The sequence below is a fragment of the Puma concolor genome, chromosome D2, assembly GCF_028749965.1.
Source record: "Puma concolor isolate L17-30 chromosome D2, mPumCon1.1.hap2, whole genome shotgun sequence".
Lineage (NCBI taxonomy): Eukaryota > Metazoa > Chordata > Mammalia > Carnivora > Felidae > Puma > Puma concolor.
The window spans coordinates 8,562,661-8,589,066 of NC_141677.1; the positions used below are offsets into that span (position 1 = coordinate 8,562,661).

Genomic DNA, 26,406 nt, shown 5'->3' on the forward strand with positions numbered 1-26,406 from the left:
TAGCATGACTCGTCTCTGCCGGCTTCAGCTGCTTCATTTGCTCGAGGAGGGCGCTGGATGGACAGTCCTTGAACCCCTGGTCCCACCGCAGCCGGCGCCCAGGTCTCTCCTTAGTTTCCACTCGGTTTCGCTCAGTGAACCCTGTGAGATCAGGTTGACAGCCAGCGTTTCCAAACTACGCCCCACCCTCCCTTAGGTTTGAAACTGCTCCCTCCTCACCTCGGTGAGGGATCAAAGGTTGAAGGGCAGGGTCAGTGAAGCTTTACTCAGAGTAAGGAGGAGGGGAGAAGATGAGGAAGAAAAGTGTCAGTCCCTCCAGAAGACAAAGGGAAGTACAGGATGGCCATTAAGTAAAGGAGACAACACACATATGCACACACAATCCCTCAGGCCTGCAAGGCTACTCAGTTTTATCGAAAAGTTCAAGGCTTTTTAAGTGTTACAAAGTAGTAGGATGCTGTCCGCATCTATCAGTGCAGAATAAGTAAGTATCAGTAAAATATCCTTTATTACTGCAGCTGAAGAAGGTGTGTCAGAAGAGCACGTCAACTGTCATTCCATCCATCTGTCAGCGTTGCACGGGAACGGCGCAATGCGGAAAGCGGGTGAATACGGGTGTCCTGAAGCAGGCACGCAAATCAGAATTAAAACTATGGATGCACACAAAACTAGAAAACAGAGACACCCTGAGCTCTGATCTCAAAACATTCACGCTCATGTTTCTCTTGTGGGAAAATGAGTTAGGATGCTCCCCCCGGGGAAGCCTCTGGGCTCCTGCGTCTGGTCATCGGCGCTGATACAACAGCTGGCCAAGAGAATACAGTAATTCCACGGAAGAGAGCAGTATTGCCTCTACACAGCACCCTTGCTCTCAAACGAGTGGAGGGATAGCCTGCCACACAATTACAAACTCGGGAAGACAGATGGTTACAGGTATGAGTCTTCAAGCTATTTAAAATACAGGAGTCAGTCTTTTTTTAATGAGTGCCATCTATTGTCTGCAGACCCCGGCAAGCAATGCTGCTTGGTCTGAGCAATTTAAACATTTTTAGATTCGATAACATTCACCATAGAATCTTCACACCTGGCACTGCAGGGTGATCACGGGATTTGACTTTGCACCTGCTGCATGAGGACATAAGAATATGGCATTCGGCTCCCTAATGACCACAAAGCCACCGGACTGAAGAGCCCTTTAAGGCAAAGAGACGAGAACCAGATACTTCACACACTGAGCTTTTTCAAATCAGCGTCAGGTTATCTGCCAACAAACCACCTGGCTTCGAAACTCCGACACACCCTCGGTGTGTCCTGTGTGAAGGCAAAAAAGGCAGTATTTGTACTTTCAAATTGTAAGGCTCTACACAACGGTTAGGATCTTTCATGATCAGTGGGATTTTGAAAAAAACTTAAAAAGGCTAAGGTAGGTTAGAGGCACTAGCCTCAAATACACCATGATTGGACAAAAAAAGCAAAAAACAAAAAAAAGCACAAAAAACAAAAAACGGGAAAATAATACACCATGATTGGACCCGAACACCTTCAATGGCATAATCTGATTGCACACAAAAATATAAAAAGCCTGGGAAAGACAACTATTTTACAGAAATTAAGCGAACTTGTTTTAACCTGCCTGATCCCCGGCATCATGACGGTGAACTTGGCCGGCGCGGCTCACAGGTGTTTCGACATCAGCTTCACCATGTCGTCATACAGCCGCCAGGGGGCGTCCAAGCCCCAGATGAAGTCCAGATGCTCCCATTTGGGGATGAGCTTGTTGTACACCAAGTTGGTGATCTGGGGCAACAATATGCTGACGTCGTTGACGTCCGCCAGCAGGTCCTGACCCCCGCTCCAGACGGCGGTGGGCACAAGCATGTCTCTCACGTTGTAAAGTGGAGGGTAAGTCTAGGATAAAAGCAACCGGAGGCGTCGTTTCAATTTACAAAACAAACACAGTCGACGTGATCCTCCTTAAATCCCGGTGAGATTTACCAGCGAGGATCACGTGGTGAAAAGCGGTCTCCCTTTGCTCTTCAAGTTACCGTGACCACAATGAGAAGAAACCTGAGCCACAGTGACAGAATCCTAACTATGGTACCTGCAGGCGGTCGGGCTGTTACCGCGCGCCGGGTACCCTAACAAGTGTTAAGTTCCCTCGCGAAGGCACTGAGCTCCCGGGGAGTGGATGTGAAAAGCGCGGGAGCCAGGTGGTGGGGCACTGGCTTTGGGGTCGTACCCCCACGCATGGAACACGTGCCACGGGGCCTCCGTAGGCCCGTTTCCTCACCTTCCATAGTAACAACCGGCACACCCGTCACACGGATGTTGTAGGAAACAACGAAGCAAGACAAGCGTGGGCAAAGTGCCTCAGGCTGCAGAGCATGTAGCACTCAAACCACAGTCCGTTTCTTTGTGTATCTTGGCCATGTAACGTGGTTGAGGCCCGCCAGCGACCAGGTGACAGGCCGATGCTAGTCTGACTCTGAAATCTATGTTCCTGGTCACTGTGACTGATGTGTGACGGTGATGGGGACGGAGCCAGGGAGCACCGAGCCCACCAGAGCCCTGTGACTCGGGTGGCTTCCCCGGTGAGCTTTCAGAGCCCAGTTCATTAATTCTAAAGACTTTTGAAGGCTTTACCTGATTGTAATGGAAATAATTCTTGGCGTGGCTTCCCCAGTCAAAGGCTTGAAACTTATGGTATTTAACAACCTAAAAAAGAAGATAAAAGGGAGGAAAACTTGAGTGACACAGAAGTTCAAGAAAGGCTCCCAGGCTGCAGGAGTTAACTACATCCTCAGAAGTCCATTTTACATCGTGTGCAGTTTGACTCTTGATTTCCAAACTGTGATTTCAAACAAAATGGCATCAGGGGCGCCTGGGAGGCTTCAGCCAGTTGAGTGTCCAACTTCAACTCAGGTCATGATCTCGCAGTTCATGAGTTCGAGCCCCGCGTCGGGCTCTGGGCTGACAGCTCGGAGTCTGGAGCCTGCTTCGGATTCTGTGTCTCCCTCTCTCTCTGCCCCTCCCCCATTTGCACTCTGTCTCTCTCTCAAAAATAAACACAAAAAAAAATTTGAAAAAACAAAATGGCATTCGTAGTGTAACGGAGTTGTGTGGCGACTGATGGCGGCCACGTGGGCAGAAAGCACAGCACAACGTGACTTGTCAAATCACTGTGTCGTGCACCTGAAACCAGTGCAACACTGTGTGTCATCTGTACTCCGACAATCTAAATGATAAAGTTACGTTATTCTGATCGGAATAGAGTTACCATACGACCCAATAAAGCAGCTTCGCACACATGCCGTGAAGGACACTGGGCTGACAACTGTACTTGTTAGATAAGCTTCATGATGGCTTTTTACTGAGATTTGAAGCCTAAACTTTTTCAAAGAGTTAACACTCTTATTTGGGAAAGAAATGAGTATTACGTACAATATATGGATTAATGCTAATAGGTGGATTCATATGTATGTGGAATAATATATTCAGATTAGTATGTAAAAATATTGATTATGTATGAACATACCTCTGTGGGATAATATAAACACTATATTATACTTGTATTTAAAAAAAATTTAGGGGCGCCTGGGTGGTGCAGTCGGTTGAGCGTCCAACTTCAGCCAGGTCACGATCTCGCGGTCCGTGAGTTTGAGCCCCGCGTCAGGCTCTGGGCTGATGGCTCAGAGCCTGGAGCCTGTTTCCGGTTCTGTGTCTCCCTCTCTCTCTGCCCCTTCCCCGTTCATGCTCTGTCTCTCTCGGTCCCAAAAAAAATAAATAAACGTTGAAAAAAAAAATTTTTTTTTAATTTAATGTTTATTTTAGAGAGAGACAGAGACACAGAGCATGAGCAGAGGAGGGTCAAGGAGAGAGGGAGACACAGAATCTGAAGCAGGCTCAAGGCTCTGAGCTATGAGAATAGAGCCCCACACAGGGCTCAAACTCAAGAGCCGTGAGATCGTGACCTGAGCTGAAGTCAGTTGCCCAATCAACTGAGCCACCCAGGTGCCCCTGTATTATCCTTATATTAATCTATGAGTTAATATATTTATTTATAATCCCCATGTTTTCTAGCTATCCACTCCACTCAATGATTCAATATTTTATTTTATTTTTTATTTTAGAGAGAGAGCACGTGAGCAGGGGGGAAGGACAGGGGGAGGGAGACAGAATCCAAGGCAGGGTCCATGCTCAGTGCGGAGCCTGATGCGGGGCTCAATCTCACGACCCTGGGATCATGACCTGAGCTGAAATCAAGAATAGGATGCTTAACCGACTGAGCCACCCGGGCACCCCTTGTTTTTATTGTTTTCTCAATACTTTAATGATTTTATTTAACACTTATTCTTGAGTATAGCCAGTATAATCACCAAATCGTACCACACACCAACACAATTCTACCTACAACCATGGAATAATACTGTATGTGAAACTGTAATGGATGCATATTTAGAATAGTGACATTAAAACATTTAAAAAGTCACTTTTTCGAAAATTTTGAAATGACACCAATCCGTACCTCCTCTATATCCCCAGATTAAAAACTGCCAAGAATCAAATCCAAAATTGACCAGCTGAATGAATCGGAAACTGTTCAGCTCGGGCCAGTCGGTGGTGCCCAGTAAAGAGAAAAACCTAGACTTGCTTCATCTCGACTGCTTTCAATTTGTGCGAAGCTTCAGTTGTTAGCAATGGCATAAAATGCTACTTCTACAGGAGAAATGTTCAGCGTCTGCCTTTGCCCTTGCAAAGGACAGACACCGGTACCTGAAGCAAATTTAACAAGCGGAATAAAATTTGGACTCACCGCACCCATCAGGGCACCTGTTCTCAGCTCAAATTATCAGTGAAAATCCACCACTGTAGACAGACATCAGTTTCTCACTCTCTCACATGTGTCTTTTAACATTTGTATAAAGCACCAGGAGACGGTATGGGGTACAAAGGAAAAATCTGCCTGGAACTCAGACTGAACTCCAAAGTTGACTTTTGTGCTCAAGAGGCATAGGACTTCACGCCACACACTGGAAAGGGCATTTCAGCAGGAGGACGATGTGAAGGACACCGCACTAACAACCCAGAAATCAGCTGAAGTCCAGTGATAGGGATCTGGTTAAATACATTATGCTACATCCATATGCACAACAGCGTGGCCCCGTCACAAATAAACATAATACAACAGAAAGAGAAAACTGTTCATAAATACTATTAAGTGGGAAGCAGGCAGAAAATGAAATGGAACATGCACTGTGGTTACACTCCCGTGATAATGGTATATGGATAACGAGGCAGAGGAGAAGGTTAAAGTATTAGGATGGATGGTTTTTTAAGTGACAGAAGGTTATTCTTAGGTCTTGAATGATAATGAAAACGTACAGTTTCAATCTCGCTAAAGTACAATATGTATTGCAAGTCTTCGAGTTATGCCAATCTCTCTGACCATGAAGTCTACTCCCACAACTGTATCCTAAGAAAGTAATGTGCCTTGAGTATAAGGATATACTTCTAATTCAAGAACATCTGTCCCAGGATGTTTTACTATGGAAAAGAAAAGGCAAAAAATAGTAATTTAAAATTTTAGGTAACGGAGGAGCGCCTGGGTGGCTCAGTCGGTTAAGCGTCCGACTTCAGCTCAGGTCATGATCTCGTAGTGTGAGTTTGAGCCCCGTGTCAGGCTCTGTGCGGACAGCTTGGAGCCTGGAGCCTGCTTCAGGTTCTGTGTCTCCCTCTCTCTCTGTCCCTCCCCCGCTTGTGCTCTGCCCCTCTCTCTCCCTCCCTCTCTCTCCCTCTCTCTCTCTCTCTCTCTCTCTCAAAAATAAATACATAAAACATTAAAAAAAAATATTTTAGAAGCCAGATTGTAGCCAATCCAATAGCTCTACTATGAATCCAACTCCCCTCATTTTTTAAAACAATATTTTATTAAAAGGTGGAATGTTAAAGGCAGCTCATGTGATTCTGCTGCAGGCAGTGACTGCCCAGTGCCTGGCAACTGCTATCCAAGACCACAGCATCTTAGTTTGGAGCTTAAATGGTGAGTTATTTCATGTTCAAAAAGAAGTTAGGAAGGAAATTTCTACAGAAATATGTCCTGAGGTAGATCTAAGCCCCCGATATATTGTTAGGCGGGGGGGGGGGGGGGGGGGGGGGGGAACAAGTTGTAAAAGAGTAAGTAGAAGAAAATAAATTAAGTCACCTGATTAATTTAATTAATCTATTTTTGCAACTATATTTCTATCTGCATCCTTAACCACTTCCTTCTGGAATGATCTGCAGTAAAAGGTATACAGTAGGCGGCAAAGACATTTCCTATCTCCTGGTACACATCTTCTGTCTCTGCGGACAATTGCAGAGCTTTGTTTTTTATCCCTAAGACAATTTTTATTATCCTTTTCCTACAGTACATGATCTCTAAATGTTCTAGAATGGGCATGCATTGCTTTTGTGGTATGTGCTAAAACAATGAGAGCTGCATTTTAAAAGTGACTGGCTCCCATTTACACTCCTGACTGGTTTGCTCTGGTTTATGCACTGGTGTCTTCAGTCCTACAGTGTTCACGGGTTAACGCTGACATTAGCTTGCATCTTAAAGCTGCTCAAAAATCTTGCTTGATGAAGCATCACAGAAATAAAATAAATCTAGGACTTGGTGAGAAACTGATGGGGTGGGGCAGGAGGGGAGAGAAAAAAGTCAAGCCCAATAGCCTGTTTGGTGAACGCACACAGGGTACAAAGACACAATGACAGGAACCCAGGACTCAGGGGAAGGAAACCAGCTCTGATGTGTAAGCGACCGGCCTGGTCTGCGACAAGAAGGGAAGGGCTCGCAGACAAGTGCTTCATGGAAGGCACAGGTCCCTCTGACGCTGATTTTATACAAACCCCAGCAGCCCCTCCAGAATGCCTACCTGGCTCCAGTGTAATATGTTTTGCACAGAAGTTCCAGCAGGAGAGTGTGTTATATACACCGACACTCTAGACTGCGAAAGAGATAAATTGACATAAATGATGGATACAGCATTAAGGAAGCATTGATAATAAATCAGTTCTGCACTTCAAAGCCATAATGTCATATATAGGAGATTAAGAACAAGAAAAAAAATTCTCTGACTACAGATATGTTCTAGAAAAACTGCACAGCCACACACACACAGAATACATATGGAGGAAACAGAGCAACATGGCAGCCGTAGGGCTGCATGGATTGAGGTTACTAGCCATTTTTATTTTCTGCTACAAGCCTTTCTGAATTTCCAAAATTTCATAGAATAATCAGACCTTTTTCTATCATCAGGAACGAGAAACTAGAGCCTTCATTCGCGAATCTCAAAATCCGTTTTCACATGACGCAACATTACAAACTACAAATATACATAGAAACACCAGCATTTTGCTGGCCAAGGGTTTACATTTTACGAAATAAAAATAGGTAAATAAATGTGTACATACACACAAACACACACACACGGAAATTGCTGTTCCAAATTTAAACACACACTCAGTAGTTTTTTAAAAGAAATAGATCACTAGAATAAATATAAATATTGGGACATAAATTATGACAGATGTCCTCACTCAGTAGTTCCTCACGGGCACCCTGTGGGAAGCTGCTAGCCTGAGGAAAGAAGCAGAGAACATTCCAGGCACTTGCCCACATTGAACCTCTCTCTTCAATGTCAGACCCGTTAGCACTCGGATGAGGTCGTTCCTGCTTTTCTCACATCCTTCAGCACAAATAAGCATATTCACAGATAAAATAAACTCGCTAAAAGTTAAAGCAAGTTTTATTATGAACATACATACCATGTTTAAGTTTCTCTCATTAAATCCACATAGAACAAAAAGAGCATTTCCACAGAGTTCCTTCAGAATGACACGACTGCAAACATTTGTGCTCAGCCACTTCAAAACCGCATTTTGGGGAAGAAATTGTTTGACTCCAAATATGTCCTATAAAAAAAAAAAAAAGAAGAAGAAGAAGAAGAAAACCAAGAATATCTCGGCATTTATTCTGGAATATGAGACTCCATGACCCGCGTCAGAAGAAGAGACATATGCCCAGTGTCTCCACATACGACTCAAAAGAAATGGGAACCAGTGGACGTTCACGCGAGGATATTTATACGATGTGTTTACTAAGGCAAAAGCGGATGTTACAGATGTGTACTTAGTCTCCAGGGAAGGGCAATTGAGGCAATAAGAGAAGATATTTGCAAAAGACATATTGGATAAAGGGTTACTATCCAAAATCTATAAAGAACTTATCAAACTCAACACCCGAAAAACAAAAAACCCAGTAAAGAAATGGGCAAAAGACATAAATAGACACTTCTCCAAAGAAGACATCCAGATGGCCAACCGACACATGAAAAATGCTCAACATCACTCATCATCAGGGAAATGCAAATCAAAACCATAATGAGAAACCACCGGACACCTGTCAGAACGTCAAACATTAACAACTGAGGCAACAACAGATGTCGGCGAGGATGTGGAGAGAGAGGATCTCTTTTGCATTGTTGGTGGGAATGCAAGCTGGTGCAGCCACTCTGGAAAACAGTATGGAGGGTCCTCAAAAAATTAAAAATAGAACTACTCTATGACCCAGCAATAGCACTACTAGGAATTTATCCAAAGGATACAAGAGTGCTGATTCGAAGGGACACATGCACCCCCATGTTTATAGCAGCACGATCAACAACAGCCAAAGTATGGAAAGAGCCCAGATGTCCACCAACTGATGAATGGATAAAGATGTGGTATATATATGCAATGGAATACTACTCAGCAATCAAAAAGAATGAAATCTTGCCATTTGCAACAACATTGATGGAACTAAAATGTATTATGCTAAGCAAAATTGTCAGGCAGAGAAAGATATCATGTGACTTCACTTATATGTGGAATTTAAGAAACACAACAGATGAACATAGGGGAAGGGAAGGAAGAATAAGATAAAAACAGAGAGGGAGGCAAACCATAAGAGACTCTTAAACACAGAACAAACTGAGAGCTGCTGGAGGGGTGTTGGCTGGGGGATGGGCTAAATGGGTGATGGTCATTGAGGATGGCACTTGTTGGAATGAGCATTGGGCGTCCTGTGTAAGAGATGAATCACTGGGTTCTACTCCCGAAACCAATACTACACTGTACATTAACTAAATTGAATTTAAATAAAAAAAAATTTGTTAAGTCTCCAGTGAAGAAAAGGGCAGAAAACCAAGTAAGTTCACAGCAGACTTTTCACAGCAAGAAGGGGCAATTAATGATCACTCGCCCCAGGACCATCCCCAAAGAGTTTCATTGGCTGGAAGATTGGTAGTGACTTCCAAGAAAGAGTCTAAACCAAGACTGGTCAACAATGCATCTACGTAGGGCACAGACATCCAATCCAATTCTACTGTCAGCGAGCCAGTTCCAGCCCGTTGTCTTTTTCTTCTAATACTTTTTTACTGTGATAGATCACACATAACACAAAACTTACCATTTTAACCATTTTTAAGTATTCAGCTCAGTGGCATTAGTACACTCACATTATTGTGCAACCCACACCATTATCCATCTGCAGAGCGGTTACAACATCTCAAGCTGAAACTCTCCCCCTTAAATGGTAACTCCTCATTCCTTCCACCAGCACTACCTATGCTTATAAATAGTTTTATTGGAACACGGGCATGCTCACTTTTCTATGCTGTCTCTCAGACTGTTCTCACACTACAATGGCAGGGCTCAGCAGTCGCAACAGAGACCATATGATCCGCAAAGACAATGAGATTTACCATACGGACCTTTAGAGAAAACTTGCCGACTCCTGATCTACACAAGTCCTGACCAATGGCCACTGAAGCCATGCGCACGTGTTTCCAGGGCTGTCACTACACCCTCAAAGATATTCACACACCTGTGCAATGGGAAATAGAAAAACAACCTTCCTTATATTGAACCCAAATCTGTCCGCTGATAATTTACACTTTTGCTGATGCCTACCCTCTGGAGGGACAAGCAGGAGTGAAAAAATTCAAATGCCTACCAACACCTCGGGGGTGGGTCTTAATTCCCAGTTATCTCAGCAGGTGACCTTATTTGGGGACAGGGTCTTCTCAGAGGCAATCAAGTGAGGATGTGGTGGGCAGGGTGGGCGCTCTGCAGGACCGGGGTCCTTCTAGAAAGGGGGAAACGTGAGCAGAGACAGACACACACAGGGAGAACGCACACGTGTGGAGGTGAAGGCCGAAACAGGAGGGATGCTCCTGTAAGCCCAGGAATGGCAGGCAAGCCCCCAGAAGCCAGGCAGGGCAGGGGGCAGCCTCCTCCTCACAGGAGGAGCAAACTAATATAGGAGCAAACTAACATAGGCAGCACGAAAATGCAAATGTGTAAAGTGGCAAACGCTTTCGGGGTTTTTTAAAGGGAGGGAGGGAAATAAAATAAAATAAAATAAATAAAAAATAAATAATAAAAAATAAAATAAAATAAAATAAAATAAAATAAATAGATAAAATAAAATAAAATAAATAAAATAAATAAAATAAAATAAATTAAAAAAATAAAAAAATAAAATAAAATAAAATAAATAAAATAAAATAAAATAAAATAAAATAAAATAAAATAAAGGGAGGGAGGGGCAGAGAAGGGGGGGGTGGAGGGGGGGAGAGAGGATCCCAGGCAGGCTCCACACTGTCAGCACAGAGCCCGACTCGGGGCGCGGACTCACCAACCGTGAGATCATGACCTGAGCCGAAACCAAGAGTCAAACATTCAACCGACTGAGCCCCCAGGCACGCCCTAAAGTGGCAAGTGTTAAATGCCACCCTGCCCACAGGGATGTTTAGGGACCGTTAAGAACTGTGATGAACTGGAAAGCTTACGCTCAGCCTACGGGTGCGACTGCTTTGTGGTGCACGGCGCCCTTCTCACTCCCTCCCCACCCCCTCCAAACAACCAGTGATCAAGATCCCAACATTACATATGCTGCTTAAAGGCTGCAACTAATTTGAAGTCATAAAACTGTATGGGCCATACTCGGCACTTCTTCAGGCAAATACTGTCCACTTACACACAGCCTGTGACCTCTATCAAATCTGCCTACCACAAGACAGCCAACCAATATTTACGGACAGATACCGGGACTCCTCGAATGCCCCTCTTCTGCAGACGAAGCACATTAAGATTAGCTGGGGAGATGGGGCGCCTGGGTGGCGCAGTCGGTTAAGCGTCCGACTTCAGCCAGGTCACGATCTCGTGGTCCGTGAGTTCGAGCCCCGCGTCGGGCTCTGGGCTGATGGCTCAGAGCCTGGAGCCTGTTTCCGATTCTGTGTCTCCCTCTCTCTCTGCCCCTCCCCCGTTCATGCTCTGTCTCTCTCTGTCCCAAAAATAAATAAAAACGTTGGAAAAAAAAATTTTTTTTAAAAAGATTAGCTGGGGAGAATCAAGAAGTATCACGTGCAGACAAGGTCGCAGGGCAGGAAGAGGCTCCTGGCTTTGAGTCTACATAATGGTCACATGTGATAGATAGATAGATAAATGCATATATTTCTGAGGTTCTCTACTAAAAACAAGAGGACAATGTATCACTGACTTGTAGCATGAGAAGCCAAGCTTTCCTTTTGGCCGACAAAGAACGTGAAGTTGACCTTGTCCCTCAGAGCTGCGTGCTCACCGAGAGCATGTAAAAGCAAGAGAGCGCGTAGGGAGAAAGAAAAACTCACCTTACACATTTACAGGCCTGCCCAGATCAATCTTGATGACTTTAGAATTTATATCTTTGCAGGCTGAGAGGGTACTAAACTTTCGTGGCAGCAGCACTGATTTCCCAGGGCAGCTAATCCAAAGGCTTTATGGACATTTATTTTTTCACTTTGTCATTCTCCCAGGATATTAGGAAACACCGCTGTCTGGGACAGTGGTTCTCAACTACCGGTCTGTTTAGTTACTTTAGAATCCCACAGGGTGCTCTGTGAAACGCAGCTCCTGGCCCCACTCCAGATTTAAAGGACACCATCTCCAAGGTGGGGAGTGGGAGTTGGTATCCTTACAAAGCTACCAGATCACAGTCTCCAAGGGTTAAATTAAATCCAAAACATCCCTATGATGGCCATTTCAGTTCTTTATGAAAAAAGACACAAGGAGGGGTGCCTGGGTGACTCGGTCGGTTAAGCATCCGACTTTGGCTCAGGTCCAAACAGACTCGCGGTTTGTGGGTTCGAGCCCTTCATTGGGCTCTGTGCTCGCAATTGGAGCCTGGAGCCCGGAGCCTGCTTCAGATTCTGGGTCTCCCTCTCTCTCTGCCCCTCCCCCGCTCACGCTCTGTCTCTCTCTGTCTCAAAAATAAATAAACATAAAAAAAAAATGTTTTTTAAGGACACAGTGAGGCAGCAATGGCAAATTAGCAACAACCTTAAAAGTCTACCAGGCAGTAGCTCCTGATAACAGAATACTTACTACACAGCAGCTTATAAGAGGGAGTTGTATGTATTAACGTGACAGCTCACCAAGAGTGAAACGTGTCATCTGGAGAACAAGATACATAGCGGGCTACCGTCTACGTTAACACGAAACACTAAATTTCTCTCAGGACGTTTGTACGTATTTAAATTCACACACAAGGTGTATAGGAAAACCTCACACTGAGCACTGTTTTAATTCTGAGGAAGGAGTAAGAGAGGCCTTGGTAACTGAAGGATACTTTATTTGGAATCTCTGAACTGTTTACAGTGAGAACGGAGGCTTCTATGACCCAAGGCATTAGAGCTAAAATTGCTTAGAGGGGGCCACGTCTTGTCTGCATGTCTGGTCACTGGTACCGAGAATCCATCTGAGGTGTGGGTCGGGATTCTGAGATACACCGTCTGTACCTCCTGTGCACGTCTCTGAGGTGGCTGATATGTTACACCTCATTTTAAGTATACGTCCTGTGTGGAAACGTGTGTGGGTATACACGTATCACACATGGAACGCATACAGAGCGCACATAATGGGCCAACCGGCCTCAGCTGGCTCTCAACTCCTCCTCATGAAAACTGCTTCCTCTGTGAACAGAGCCAGGGCCGCGGGGGTCACACAGTTCTAGGGTTGAGCCTCAGGGAGGTTACTGGCTTGTAGCCATATTACTGGCCACATTATGAAATGTCATAGGAACGGTGTCTTTCGGTGGCCCTCGGTATGGCCACGGTCAGGCGAGTGGGAGCGACGCACTTCCCGCGTCCCGTCTCCTGCCTACGCCCAAGCACAGGCTACCGCGTGGGGTACAGGGCAACTCTGGACCGCCTGTGCTCCCTCTGTGTGGTGTGGGGATAGCTGCACTGACATGCCGACCATCAGAAGTTGGTGTTCTCGGGTAGAATTAGTGATTCACCTTCCCTGACTCCCCAGGATCTGGAAGGAGGGGTGAAGGGGGAAGGAAACACTGGGGGAGAAGAGCCACTGTTCCACTGACAGTGAAACACAGAGGAGGAAGGCACGGATGCTCCTCTAAAGGCCAGTTCTTCAGGTCTGAAATGTTGTTGGTGGGGCTCAAGGGGGGTTGGGGAGAGTTCAAGTACCTTGAAGAGAAAATCTGGAAAGTCTCCTAATTTATTTAGAGGGCTAGTAGCGAACTTGAGTGAAGCCACAGGAGCCAGGGCAAGAAACATTTTAATCTTTCTGGCCAGCTCTGGAATCCGTGAAAATGCTATAAAACCTGGAGAAACACAAAGAAGATTAACAGGAGTTTCCATCTTCTAGGACTTTCTCTGAAAAACCAAAGGCGGTCGCACATCACACCCTCTAGTGGCGATCTGAGAGCCATGCAGGCAACGCCACCACCAGGAGGCAACCACATGGGGGGGCCTCTGAGCTTCTCCAAGCGGAGACTCCAAACGGAGTCTGATTAAACTAGTCAGTCAAGTACTTGTTAAGTGCTTGATTCAGTTTTTAACCTACAGAAATCAGAAGATGCCCCTGTTCCTCTTATCCTAGAAGCCAAGCAAAGGAAGGACTCTCCCTCACAGCCCCACATTAGCACCCAGCCCCAGCGCCCGTCCACCGGCCCCTGGGAGCAGTTTACAGGGGCATTCAGATCAGTCGCCAAGGGCTCCAGAGGAACGTGCACATGCAGAATGTTCTAGCTTTAAAATACCTTTTAGCTTTCTCTCGGGTCACTTCTTGCTTTGAACTTGGCCCCCAAGTGTCACATTAGAAGGCACTGGGGCAAAGGACACAAGCAGGCAAGCCATGGGAGAAGGACCAAAAACGAAGGAAAACACTTCTCTTGACACATGAGAATGGCACACGCATCTGTGTCACATGTTACTTTCTGTGCGTCGTCTCTCAAACTGGCTAAGAGTGTTTGGCAGTGGGCAGAGTGCAGACATTTAACTATAGTACATCCAGACACTTAAGAATCGCTCAGGAGTGATTCTCCTCCTTAGGAATGTATTCTAAGGAGACCGTGTGATTTAAACACACAGCTACTGATGAGAGCACACACAAAAAGGAGGAACTGGGGTGCCTGGGTGGCGCAGTCGGTTAAGCGTCCGACTTCAGCCAGGTCACGATCTCGCGGTCCGTGAGTTCGAGCCCCGCGTCAGGCTCTGGGCTGATGGCTCAGAGCCTGGAGCCTGCTTCCGATTCTGTGTCTCCCTCTCTCTCTGCCCCTCCCCCGTTCATGCTCTGTCTCTCTATGTCCCAAAAATAAATGTTGAAAAAAAAAGGAGGAATTGCATAAATTATGGGACAGGTCCCTAGTTCCTCATCGGAGGAACTCTTGTTCGCTACAATTACAGGCAATTTTTATTTTCCTTCAACTCTGCCAAATTTTCTACTTTTGTATACAATGAACACACGTTCTTTTTATAATCGGCATAAATAAAAAATGCATAGAGCTTTTAGAAACTACTCAGAAATGAAGCATAACATGCCATCTTTGTAGTTACTTTTATTCCACTTAACTTTTAAGACTCACTGTATTTTTGGGGTTCCTGGAGGGCTCAGTCGATTGAGCATCTGGCTCTTGATTTCAGCTCAGGTCATGATCTCACAGTCGTGAGTCTGAGCCCTGCATCGAGCGTCCCTGCTTGGGATTCCCCCTCTCTCTCTCTCTCTCTCTCCCTCCCTCCCTCCCACTCTCTCTCAAAAATAAATAAATTTTTTTAAAAAAGAAAAAAAACTTAAAAAAAAAAAGTGTATTTTCTTGTTTTCTGTTTAAAAGTCTCTGCCCTTATAATACCTCTTGTTTTCTACCTTCTCACATCCCCATACTGCTGTAACCAGGAAAATATGCACCAGGCTGAGGCTTACTTTAATTCCTTCTGGGTCAAGGGAACCATAGACCATGTGTATCCATTTACATGAAAGTCTGAATTTTCAGAGAACGTGAAATATTACCCCAAATTTCCTGCCCTTCCCCTAATCATCACTTCTGCTTGGCATTAAAGCAAAAAACAAACACCTCTGTTTGCACTAACATGATTTGTTACTATTTCCCTTTTAAGAACAGGCACAAACTCTGTAAGAAGACACTGTATCCACCACCAGGCTTTATGACATACGTACCTATTGTGGTGCCTTGAGAATGACCCACGTAATACACTTGTTCTTGGCCAGTTTTATTCAGAATGAAGTTAATGGAAGCTGATAGGTCATAATTTGCCATCTCATCATAACTGTAATCAAGAAAAGGAACCCTTTCATTAAGACGCTGCACGCAAACATAACCGCACGCTAACAAGAAGGGTGCGGGGGGATGAATAACCATAAGCTGAGCGCAGCTGCGTAGAGCAGCACAGAACTGAGCGCAGAAAACATCAACAGGATTGCGCGGGCCCCTTTCTAATTCTGCCTCCCTCCCAAAGGTCCTGTCCTCATTTTTTATGCCATAAGTTATGTTATACCCATTTCTGAACCTTTCTATAAATGAGATCAAATAGTATGTGTTCTTCCGGCTACATTCACGCTGTCACAGAGCCGTGGGATGTTCACTGTATAGATACACGGCACTTCATCTGTCCATTCGCGGCTGATGGGCATTTGGTAGTTTCTGGCTTTTCACTATTACCAGTGGCAGCCCAACAAGTATATTCCTTTGGTAAAAATTTGTCATTCTTGCATTTCACGCATGTAGGTAAGCTGTGGTTTCACAAACGGGACACAAGCCTGAAGGAGTCCAGAGGTCTGACCTTCCCTCATGCCAGGTAGCAGGACACAGCCCTGGACACGTTACATGTGTGTGTGCCATTCATCATCAGGAGATGGGTAAGCGGACTGTCACCAGTGCCTGCAGCGTGCCAGGCTCTCTCCTCGTATCCTCTCCTTTGATCCCCCAATGGCCTCGGGAGATAGGCGGTTATTACCCCATTTTACAACAAGGAAACTGAGACACAGAAGGCTTATGCAGCATGCCCAGTGTCACGCAGGGATTAATAGGTACAGCCAGGATTGACAGAAAAAGGACAATTTCTGGAAATGGAAAAGCAGACATTCGGTGTGCATGTGTATGGGGGAAAGAAGAAGTTTCCAGGACGCAATTTGCCCACCACCTCCCACAGGACCCAGAATGCCCAAGTAACTAAAAGTCCATAGTTGAGTCTAATTCTTAAGTGTAATCATTACTTATAATGTACTTCACTGTGATTTACCAAATTCCTCATAAGGTTTAAAACCTTTCCCCAGGCATCCGTCTCCCCTCTCTGATAACCTTGAGCTACCCATCCACCTGCCTCCCGAGTGTCTGTGGTAAGGGTACTAAGGAAGTAGGCCCCCGTCACCATCAATTCCAATCTACCTGAAAGCCCAGAATTCGTCCTGAGAAGGGGATAAAGTCTTGTGTCTCCGAGACCAGGTGTTTCCCCTGCTGTTCCCCATCCACACGTCAAAACCTGTGTCCGCCAGGAAGAAGCCCAGGCTGTTGTTGGGAAGGTTTGTGACCCAGTTACTGGAATCGGCCAGCAGGCCATGCTGCAGGAACACAACTGGCTTAGGACCTGAAAAACATCCATGTTTAGGACTCAGCAGCACCCAGCCATAAGGCAGATGCAAGAACAGCGAGGCAGCAATGCACTCCAACAGAACATCACTGAAAAGTATCTTTTTAAACAGTGCTGGCAAAGTAGCAGCAAAAATAGGCTATCTCGTGTATCTAATACCAAGACGTGTAGATTTGACCATAAAAAACTTTTTACCGTATTCTTAAGACTGTATGAAATGTTTCTATACTGTATTTGCTCCCATAATCGAATTTCTTACAATGTATCCTAACAAAATAAACCAAAAGACAGGAAAAGATTACAGTATGCAAATTTATAAATATATATACACATATTCCTTTATTTACATATATATTTCTACTTTTATGTATACACATGCAAATAAATTTTCTACTCACCTATACCTGGGACGGTGATGCTGTGGAAAAACAAAGACTCGGGAGACAAAGAAACATAACCTCTGGCTGCTTGCATCATGTTAAGACCATTTAGTCATTCATTAAACAAGCATTTATTGAACACCGACTGTGTGCTGGCATTCTCGGCACTGGTGACACAGCAGAGAACAGAACCAGGAGGAAGACGGTTCACCCTCACGGAGCTGATGTCAGACTGACTGCGAGTGTCAGAGACAGACGCACTTGGGCTCGAGTCTGTCCTCTCCAACTTCGAATGTGCCACTGGGTGCAAAAATATTTCAACATCCCTCCAACATCCCTTCAACCTGAATCATCACCTGCAGCAGGGAAATGTAACAGGCACTTTATAAAGAGCAATGACTGGGAGATACTGCGTGAAAAGTTCTTCGCAAAGTGCTTCCCAGCACAGCGAGAGTTCAATAAACATTAACCCAGTCTGGGCATCTGCTCCATCAATAACTGTTAATAGAAATAAATGAGGCAATTAAGTGTCTGGCATAGTGACAGACACATAGATCACAACGAACAAGTAAGAGCTCCTTTGGCCTTCTGCTCGTTCGTAATGAGAGTGAAACGTGGGGGTGCCTGAGTGGGTTAAGCATCTGACTTTGGCTCAGGTTATGATCTCACAGTACGTGAGTTCGAGCCCTGCTTCAGGCTCCACACTCTCTCTCCCTCTCTCTCTGTCCTTCACTCACTTGCACTCTCCCACAAAAAAAAAATTTTTTTAATTGAGTAAAAAAAAAAAAAAAAGAAAGTGAAGTGCTAAGGGAAAGAGCTAACTGTTGAGACGTCAAATAATTGATTGCAATAATTAAACCATCACCAATGACAAGGACTGTGGCATCCCAGAAAAATTTATAACCCAGCCTTGAAGGGTGGAAAGAAAGCAAAGTACAAGACAATAACCTCATTAAGTTGTAGCTGATGAAATGTGTTTTAAATGACACCCGCTCCTAAGCAGGCTGCCTTGCGGAGACGGTGACAAGTGGCGTCATCGCTCCGCGGTGACTGTGAGTCTCTGTGTGAGGGACCCCCAGGAGCCACACCAGGGTGCTGACGAGTCCCTTCCGCACGTTAGGTCACTTCTCTCCCATCGAAGGCGCTTTGGGGCTGGGCTGTGAGGAGTAAGACTTTTTGGCCTTAAGTGAAGTCAGCAAGTCAGGCTGACGGAGGCAAGAGTCTGACAGCACACGGGCATGAGCCGGGCAGGACCACTGTGCTCCGAGAGGCAATTACACATAACCATGGTCTGCCACTGGAGCGGTCTCCCCTGGGAACAGAGGGTCCGGCGGGGCCAGAAGCATGGCAGGTGGCCAAACTCCTGCTGTTTCCTCCAACCTGTGCCTCTTCAGACACCTGGTGGAAAACCTGTGTCTGCTTAGCTGACTCCTCAGGGCCCAGCACTGAGAAAGGCAGGAATGATCTAGATGGGAAGGCAGAGCTGGGGGGCAGGGGAGGGGGGGAGCGGGGGCAGCCAGGACTGAGGCTGGAAGGGGTGGCAGGGGTCAGCCTGCGGGGACCAGGCAGGTTTTCTACACTGGGGAACATTTTTTTAATATTTTTATTTATTTTTGAGAGAGACATAGCTAACAGGGGAGGGGCAGAGAGAGGGGGAGAGAGAATCCCATGCAGGCTCTGAGCTGTCAGCACAGAGCCGGATGCAGGGCTCAGACCCACAAACTGTGAGCTTATATGACCTGAGCTTATATCAAGAGCCGTACGTTTAACTGACTGAGCCAGCCAGGCACCCCTGGGGAACATTTAAGTGGGGAGCGTTTAAAATCCCCCTGAAGTCTCTGTGCATTGTATTTCCCTCCCTAACCTATAGGAGCTTTGGAGGAGAAATGTGGGAATGGCAGACTGAAGGCATACCAGAAAACTCTTTAAACACTACCGGTAAATAACTCCTGGATTCCCAGGGGCAACGAGAAGCCGCTAGCACTCTCTCAGGAGGTGAGCTCGAAGCCAGAAAGGCCGACGGCCTGCTGAAGCGTGTGCTCAGGCCCCACATCTTGTATAAACCCTTCCTGGCACGTGTGATATTTCAGCCACTGCGCCAGCTGTGGGGGACACAAAGGAGGGTAAGCCCCGCTCCCTGCCCCCAAGGGGCTCCAGTCCAGCCCAGGAGACAGTCCCACAGTTACCTTCTAGGCCAGTGTGAAAAAGCCCGATCAGCACCCAGGGAAGCCCACAGGAAAGAGAGTTACGTGGCCAGGGGCAGGAACGTGTTTGCCAGCTCCCGAGTGAGACACAGACCGCCCCACAGAGGGTTCTGGAGAAGAAAAGGGACCCTGGATTTGTAGAAGTGACACTGCCCCAGGCCGCAGCCAGACAGGACCATGGGGCACACACAGGTGGCTCCCTCAGGAGGCAGACACAAAGCAGGTGAAGGTCAATGCCCTGTCTGACCCAGACGTGAAGGGCTTTGTAGGGGGCACATCCCTCCAGGTTGGGCGGCCTTCCTGGTCTCATTCCAAAGCCCCTGCTTTTAACCACTACTCCAAAAAAATTCTTCATTAATAACTAAAGAGGTAGGGGAGAAGAGATGTGCTTGAAAGTATTCCCTTTCAGGGCGCCTGGGTGGCCCAGTCAGTTAAGCATCCGACTTTGGCTCAGGTCCTGATCTCCCAGTTCGTGAGTTCAAGCCCCACATCAGGCTCTGTGCTGACAGCTCAGAGCCTGGAACCTGCTTCAGATTCTGTGTCTCCCTGTCTCTCTGCCCCTGCCCTGCTCACATTCTGTCTCTGTCTCTCAAAAATAAATAATTTTTTTTTTCAGTATTCCCTTTGTACCCAGCCCCTTCCAAGCAAGCCACGCACTATTTCCCCAAACTGAATGCATGCACATCAAAACTACCTGGAACATTTAAAAAACACACATATTTGTGGCCCAACTTCTGAGGTAGGGGATCCAGAACTCCAGGGACACAGCCTGGAAGTACTTATTTTCCACAAGCTCCCTCAGCTCTTCTCAGGAGCCCAACCACAGCTGGGTTCAAGGAGGAGTCATCCGAAGGGGGACGTGCCGCCCACCGCTCTACCAGGCCGGCCCAGCCTGGAGACAGGCCAGGTGTGCAGAGCCCTGCTTGACATCTGACGGGCTCCTGGAGGGAGTTCTAGGGCCTCCTTCCCAAGAATCATTAAGAGCAGACCTCCACTGATCCAAAGCAAGGGCTCCTGAGTGAATTTCTGTAGTCTAATTCTGGTTGGAAGAGTTGGCCTCAAAACACGGCCAAAAGCAAGATGAGCAAATAACATCTGTGGGAAGCCGGAGTCACGACACTTATGGCCCCTGGAGAGAATAAGAAGGAGGCACCCATCCCCAGGCCTTTATTGCCAGATCTTAAACGACAGAAGCTGGTGCACAGCTTACCTAAACAGAGCACTCTCCCCACTGTGGCTTTATCGGGGACATCGCCGCAGTGGGTAGAAACTCGGCCCTAAGCCACGTCAATCCTGTCTTTGCCACAGGCAAATTCATCGAGCCCTATAACCCCTGGTTTCCTCATGTGTAACAGGGGTAAGCACTGCAGGAGATCTCTTCGCTTGAGAATCCACAGGAGAACCTGGCCCGTCCCCAGCTGGCCCGTCCCCAAGATGCACTCAGAAGGGTGCACACCCCTTGCCACGGTCCAGGTCACTGTGCTCACATTTCAGGCACCCTGCTGAAGAGGAGTGGCCTCTGCAGGAGGGAACACAACAGCCCTCAGATCAGAGACAGGAAAGAGAACCATCCCCCCCCCCCCCCCCCCCACCACCACACACACACACACACCGGCCACAGCCACTCTGGTCCCGAGCAACATGAAGCCAGAGACCTGGTGGTCCTGCCCACCACCCCGTCCCCAGCACCCAACGTGGAGTCTGGCTTGTGGTCCTCACTCGTGACAAGTCTGATGAATAAATGCAATAACGAAGGAATAAACGAGGCAAAGAAAGAAAACCCACTACGTGCCCGCACGCACACCATGCACGCCATGTGCACCTCCCAGGCACCACCTTGATTAGTTTTCTACATGCCCAGGGTGGCACTGGGCCATTCACGTCACTCTTCTCACCTTACGGATGGGGGCTCTGGGGCCTAGAGAGAAGGAATGAGTGCCCCAGGACAGGACACACGATTAGTACGCGGTGGAACCAGGAACCAACCTCAGGTCATGTGAGGGCAAAGTGTGCCTCACCTCCACGCAAACTGCCTTCTGCCCTCCCTGCCTCTGCTACCCTGGCTGCCCTTCGAAAGGCTTTGCACGGTGGCATCTCCACGCTCCAGTTCATGGAGCCTTACAGTTGGCCTGACGCTGGGCAAGTACGTAGCTGTAGTCCAAAATGCTCAACTAACAGAAGGAACAGAGGGGCCCGGAGAGACAAGTGCACAACAGAGGGCACCTGGCCAGAGACACTGACTCTGACCCCCAGATACGCTTCTCTCTATCATGCTCTCCCTTAAGGACCTCCTGCACACAGCAAACACATCCTGAAATACACATCCTTCTCCTGTCCTTGTTCTCCGGAATGCATTGTGCGTGCGTCCATTCAGGCTGCTGTATCAATACCACAGACTGGATGGCTTTGTGAACACAGGAAACTCTAGCTCACACTTCTGGAGGCTGCGAGGTCTGAGATCAAGGTGTTGGCAGACCTGGTGCCTTGTGAGGCACCTCCTGGTTCACAGATGGCTGTCTGTTCACTGTGTCCTGGCAGAAGGCAGACAAGGAAGCTCTGGGGTCTCCTTCTGATAAGGGCACTAATTCCATTCTGGAAGCCTCTGTCCTCAGGCCCGAGTCACCTCCCGAAGGCCCCACTTGCAGACGCCACTACACGGGGGTTAGGACTCAACACCTGCATTCTGGGGGGACATAAACATTCGGGCTATAGCACCTTCCCCATCAGGGAGGACTGGATACAGAGGAAGCAGACATCAGAGACTACCGTCGAATCCAGAAGGATTTTTTTTTTTTTTCATTGAAAACAGAAGCCACAGCTCCACTGGTTCTGCCCAAGATGCCCCTAATTCTACCCACCACTGGAAGGCCTACACTTGTGTCTGTGGCTGTCTGCGCTCAGGAGTACGGAATCCCTCACCAGTGTGGCCCCGACTGTCGATGCTCTGCTCAACCCCGTCCCAGGAGGGCCCAGGCCCAGAGGAGCTCCTGGAGAGACTTGGCTGGAGTGATGATCGAATAACCAAGAGAAGCTTCAGCCTTACCGTCCTAAGTGCTAGGAAGAAACACCCAGAGAGCAAAGAGAACATGCAGCAGGAACTAGCCCAGGGTGAGCGGCCGGGGACGCTCCCTGAAGAACTGACACTGAGGATGACGACGGACAGCGGGTAAGATGGGTTAGCCCGGAGGACAACGGGGAACACCGCAGGAGACAGAGGTTCTGGCAGCACACCCCAGTCCTTTCCACCCTGACTCTTGGTCCAGCCCCACCCTGCACACAGGAGTCAGCGTGCAGCCGACACTGGCTTGTGCTTCTCCATTAGGTCAAGGGTCCAAACACAGCCCTACACCTGATGCACCATCAGAGCCAAATGAACCTGGCCGTGAGTTCAGCCAGCCAGTGCCATCAAGTCCGGCACCCAGGAATGACCCTGCATCTGCTCCATGCCACCAGGAGGCAAGGAGCTGCATCTCGGCCTGACGGGACCTCTGGGGACATGTCAGAGCACAGCATTTATTCAAAAAGACAGCTCCTCTAGGAACTGCAGAGAGGAAAGAATGGAAAATCCAGAAATGATCAGAATCCTGAAATAAGCAAAGGAAAACACAGGCCAGCGGCCTTTCTGTCCAAAGACCTACTTCCCAAGCCAGGTTGTGAATTTTCAATTATGACTTAAAAAGCTTAAGGGGCAAGCCCTGGAGTCTTTGCCAAGGTGAAGTTCAAAATGCCTGAAGACCATTACTCAGATCCCAGAACACCACTGCCCTCATTAGGCCAACAGATACCTATATATCATATACATGTATGTGTATGTATTTACGGATATACATGCATGTATATTGGACACAAATAACCCACTATTGTTGCTTTGACAACTGATTTACTGAACAATTTATTTCCCAATTTGGCAAGAAGTCTGCCTTGTAGCCATTGCCGTTTGATGTATTTTAGGCAGGACAATATGTATTTCCTTGTTTTAGTCAAATAAAATCAATATCATGGGAACAACTTGCTCAATGCTTATTACATAACACTGCATCTTCTAGTTCAAATCGCACAGACTCTGGAGTCACACTGGCTAGGCCACTAGTTTTTGCCTTAAAGCCAACCTCTTTCCCTTTCTCTTTCCAGCTGGTTGTCTCACCCAGTAAAATGAGGGTGCTCATCTAGACACAGGTTCCAGAACTCAAGGACTTTACTTTGGAATCCACCAGGGAGTATGTTACAAATGCAAACTCTCCAAATCTCTGGCTCAGAAAGGACTCTGAGATCCTTCTAGTGCTAACATCCCATGACTGTCGGAGATATGGCTGAGCACACGAAACCAGAATCACTTCCCTATTCAGGATGACTTTCAATTCCTTTTTGGAGTTAGCGCAAAGCAGGGGAAGTGCAACACTTGATGGAGAAGTTTGCTTAACACTGGGAAGCATCACACATATGCTCACCAGGCCACTAAGAGCTTTCTTTCATTTTGTTTTTGTTTTGGATTGTATGAGAGTTTTATTTTTTTATATACATAATTTATTGTCAACTTAGCTCACATACAGTGTGTATAGTGTGCTCTTGGCTTCGGGAGTAGATTCCTGTGATTCATCACTACATAGAACACCCAGTGTTCATCCCAACAGGCACCCTCCTCAGTGCCCATCACCCATTTTCCCCACCCCGCCCCCCGACCTCCCACACCCGTCAACCCTCAGTTTGTTCAAAACCCTCAGTCTGGGGGCGCCTGGGTGGCGCAGTCGGTTAAGCGTCCGACTTCAGCCAGGTCACGATCTCGCGGTCCGTGAGTTCAAGCCCCACGTCAGGCTCTGGGCTGATGGCTCAGAGCCTGGAGCCTGTTTCCGATTCTGTGTCTCCCTCTCTCTCTGCCCCTCCCCCGTTCATGCTCTGTCTCTCTCTGTCCCAAAGATAAATAAACGGTGAAAAAAAAAAATTTAATAAAAAAAAAAAAACCCTCAGTCTGTTTCTAAATGTGTGTTCCAAGCTGACTAGTTAGTAGGAGTTTGACGACACGGGTAAATGTGTAAACAGGGTCATCTTAGTGGGTCCATCAACTCTCTACAAATATATGTAGTATGTGTGTGTGCACAGGGCTCTATTTTATGTCCCTACACAGAAGGTGCATTGTCTGCATAGTCCAGTTAAGAACCCCAATTCTGAAGACTGCCCTCATATAACCCTCACTCAGGCTGACCATGCAGGGAACATGGTGCCACCCACCGTGCTGAGGGATACAACGATGACAGAGACACAGCCCCTGCCTTCAAGGAGCGGCTACGGGGAGCAAAGGGGCATGGGGTGGGGAGGGGAGGAAGAAGTACACAAATAAGTCAGTCCCAAAGCAGAATAAGAAAGGCACTTCAAGAAGGGTGTTAAAAAGGTGGCTGGGAGCTCAGAAGAAGTACGCCTCCTTCCTGCTCATGTAATCAAGGACACCCGCCACTTAGGCTGGGCCTGGAGCTGGGGGAAAGAATTATTTTTAAAAATAATTGGGGCACCTGGGTGGCTCAGTTGGTTGGACGACTGACTTCGGCTCAGGTCATGATCTCACAGTTGGTGAGTTCAAGCCCCGCGTCAGGCTCTGTGCTGACAGCTCAGAGCCTGGAGCTGCTTCGCATCCTGTGTCTCCCCCTCTCTCTACCCCTCCCCTGCTCACACTCTGTGTCTGTCTGTCTCTCAATAATAAATAAACATTAAAATAAATTAAATTAAATTAAATTAAATTAAATTAAATTAAATTAAATTAAAATATATAGAAATGAAGATGGCAGGCAGGTTGAGAACTATTCTAGAGGCTGTTTTCACGAGCTGAAGTCCAGGGTGAGCTCAGCAGAAAGGAAAATTATTCCCTTGGATGTCAGAGGGCCAGAAAGTAGTCTTAATTAATTAATACCACAGAGACATGACTTCAGTGACTCATAACTTGGCTAAGGTGCCAAGTTAAACCTGGGCAGCTAATCAGTGATAAATGTCCCTGATCCACCTGGGTGACTCAGTCAGTTAAGCCTCTGGCTCCTGACTTTGGCTCAGGTCATGATCTCACGGTTCATGAGACTGAGTTCCATGTAGGGCTCTGTGCTGACAGTGCAGAGCCTGCTTGGGATTCTCTCCTTCCCTCTCTCTCTCTGCCCCTCCTCCGCACATGTGCATACACTCTCTCTCTCTCTCTCTCTTAAAATAAATAAGTCAACTTAAAAAAAATGATGGATGTTTTTCTTAGATAACGAATGAACCCGGATGGTGCTTAAGCACTCCTCATAAACGTCCTGAAAGAGGTGTGCCACCCCATTCTAAGTAGACATTGACACCACAGACACCACAGTCCAGACCTGTAATCACTGATGTGCCAAATCACGAAGGTCTCTGCACATACCCGTGGGAAGCTTCCAATTTCCTCTGCTGTATGAGCGGTACAGACAACAGAGAGACAGAATATCAAGGAAAGGTACATAGCTTCATTTATTAGGTCCCTGAAGACTGCTGAATGGCCAGTACCATACAACAACCCCTGGGTTCTTACCCTGCAAAACTACACAAGATGGACAAGCACAGCTAGCAGGAAGAGGAGCGGTGTGGCCAGGCCGCGTGATCACACAGCCCACCCCCCCCAACAAATCTGCAAGTGGGCCACTCCAACAGGACCCGAACACGCTGCCCATACAGCTCTCAATCAACTTGTGCAGCACCTCCGGACAGCACAAGAATGGAGAAAAACCACACTGAAAAGGGTAAGAGGGACGGTCTCACTTCATCCCCAATAAGTGAAGAGATGTTGTTTTAATGTATCTTGCAACGCCCTGTAATTGGTACAGATGTCCTGCGTTATTTTTGTACGTATTAAAAGTATTA

At 47.0% G+C, this 26,406-nt stretch overlaps 1 protein-coding gene across 1 annotated transcript in view; it reads right to left on the reverse strand.

The window, feature by feature from the left end:
* Positions 1-382: 382 nt before the first annotated feature.
* Positions 383-26,406, reverse strand: part of LIPA (lipase A, lysosomal acid type) — a 34,913-nt gene continuing 8,889 nt past the window's right edge. The window contains exons 4-10 of the mRNA XM_086679551.1: positions 16,766-16,964; positions 15,538-15,647; positions 13,548-13,684; positions 7,810-7,956; positions 6,915-6,986; positions 2,644-2,715; positions 383-1,908 (exon numbers count right to left, since the gene is read on the reverse strand). Coding sequence (XP_086535677.1) covers positions 1,675-1,908; positions 2,644-2,715; positions 6,915-6,986; positions 7,810-7,956; positions 13,548-13,684; positions 15,538-15,647; positions 16,766-16,964 — 971 coding nt within the window. The 3' untranslated portion in view covers positions 383-1,674. The remainder of the gene's footprint in view (positions 1,909-2,643; positions 2,716-6,914; positions 6,987-7,809; positions 7,957-13,547; positions 13,685-15,537; positions 15,648-16,765; positions 16,965-26,406) is intronic.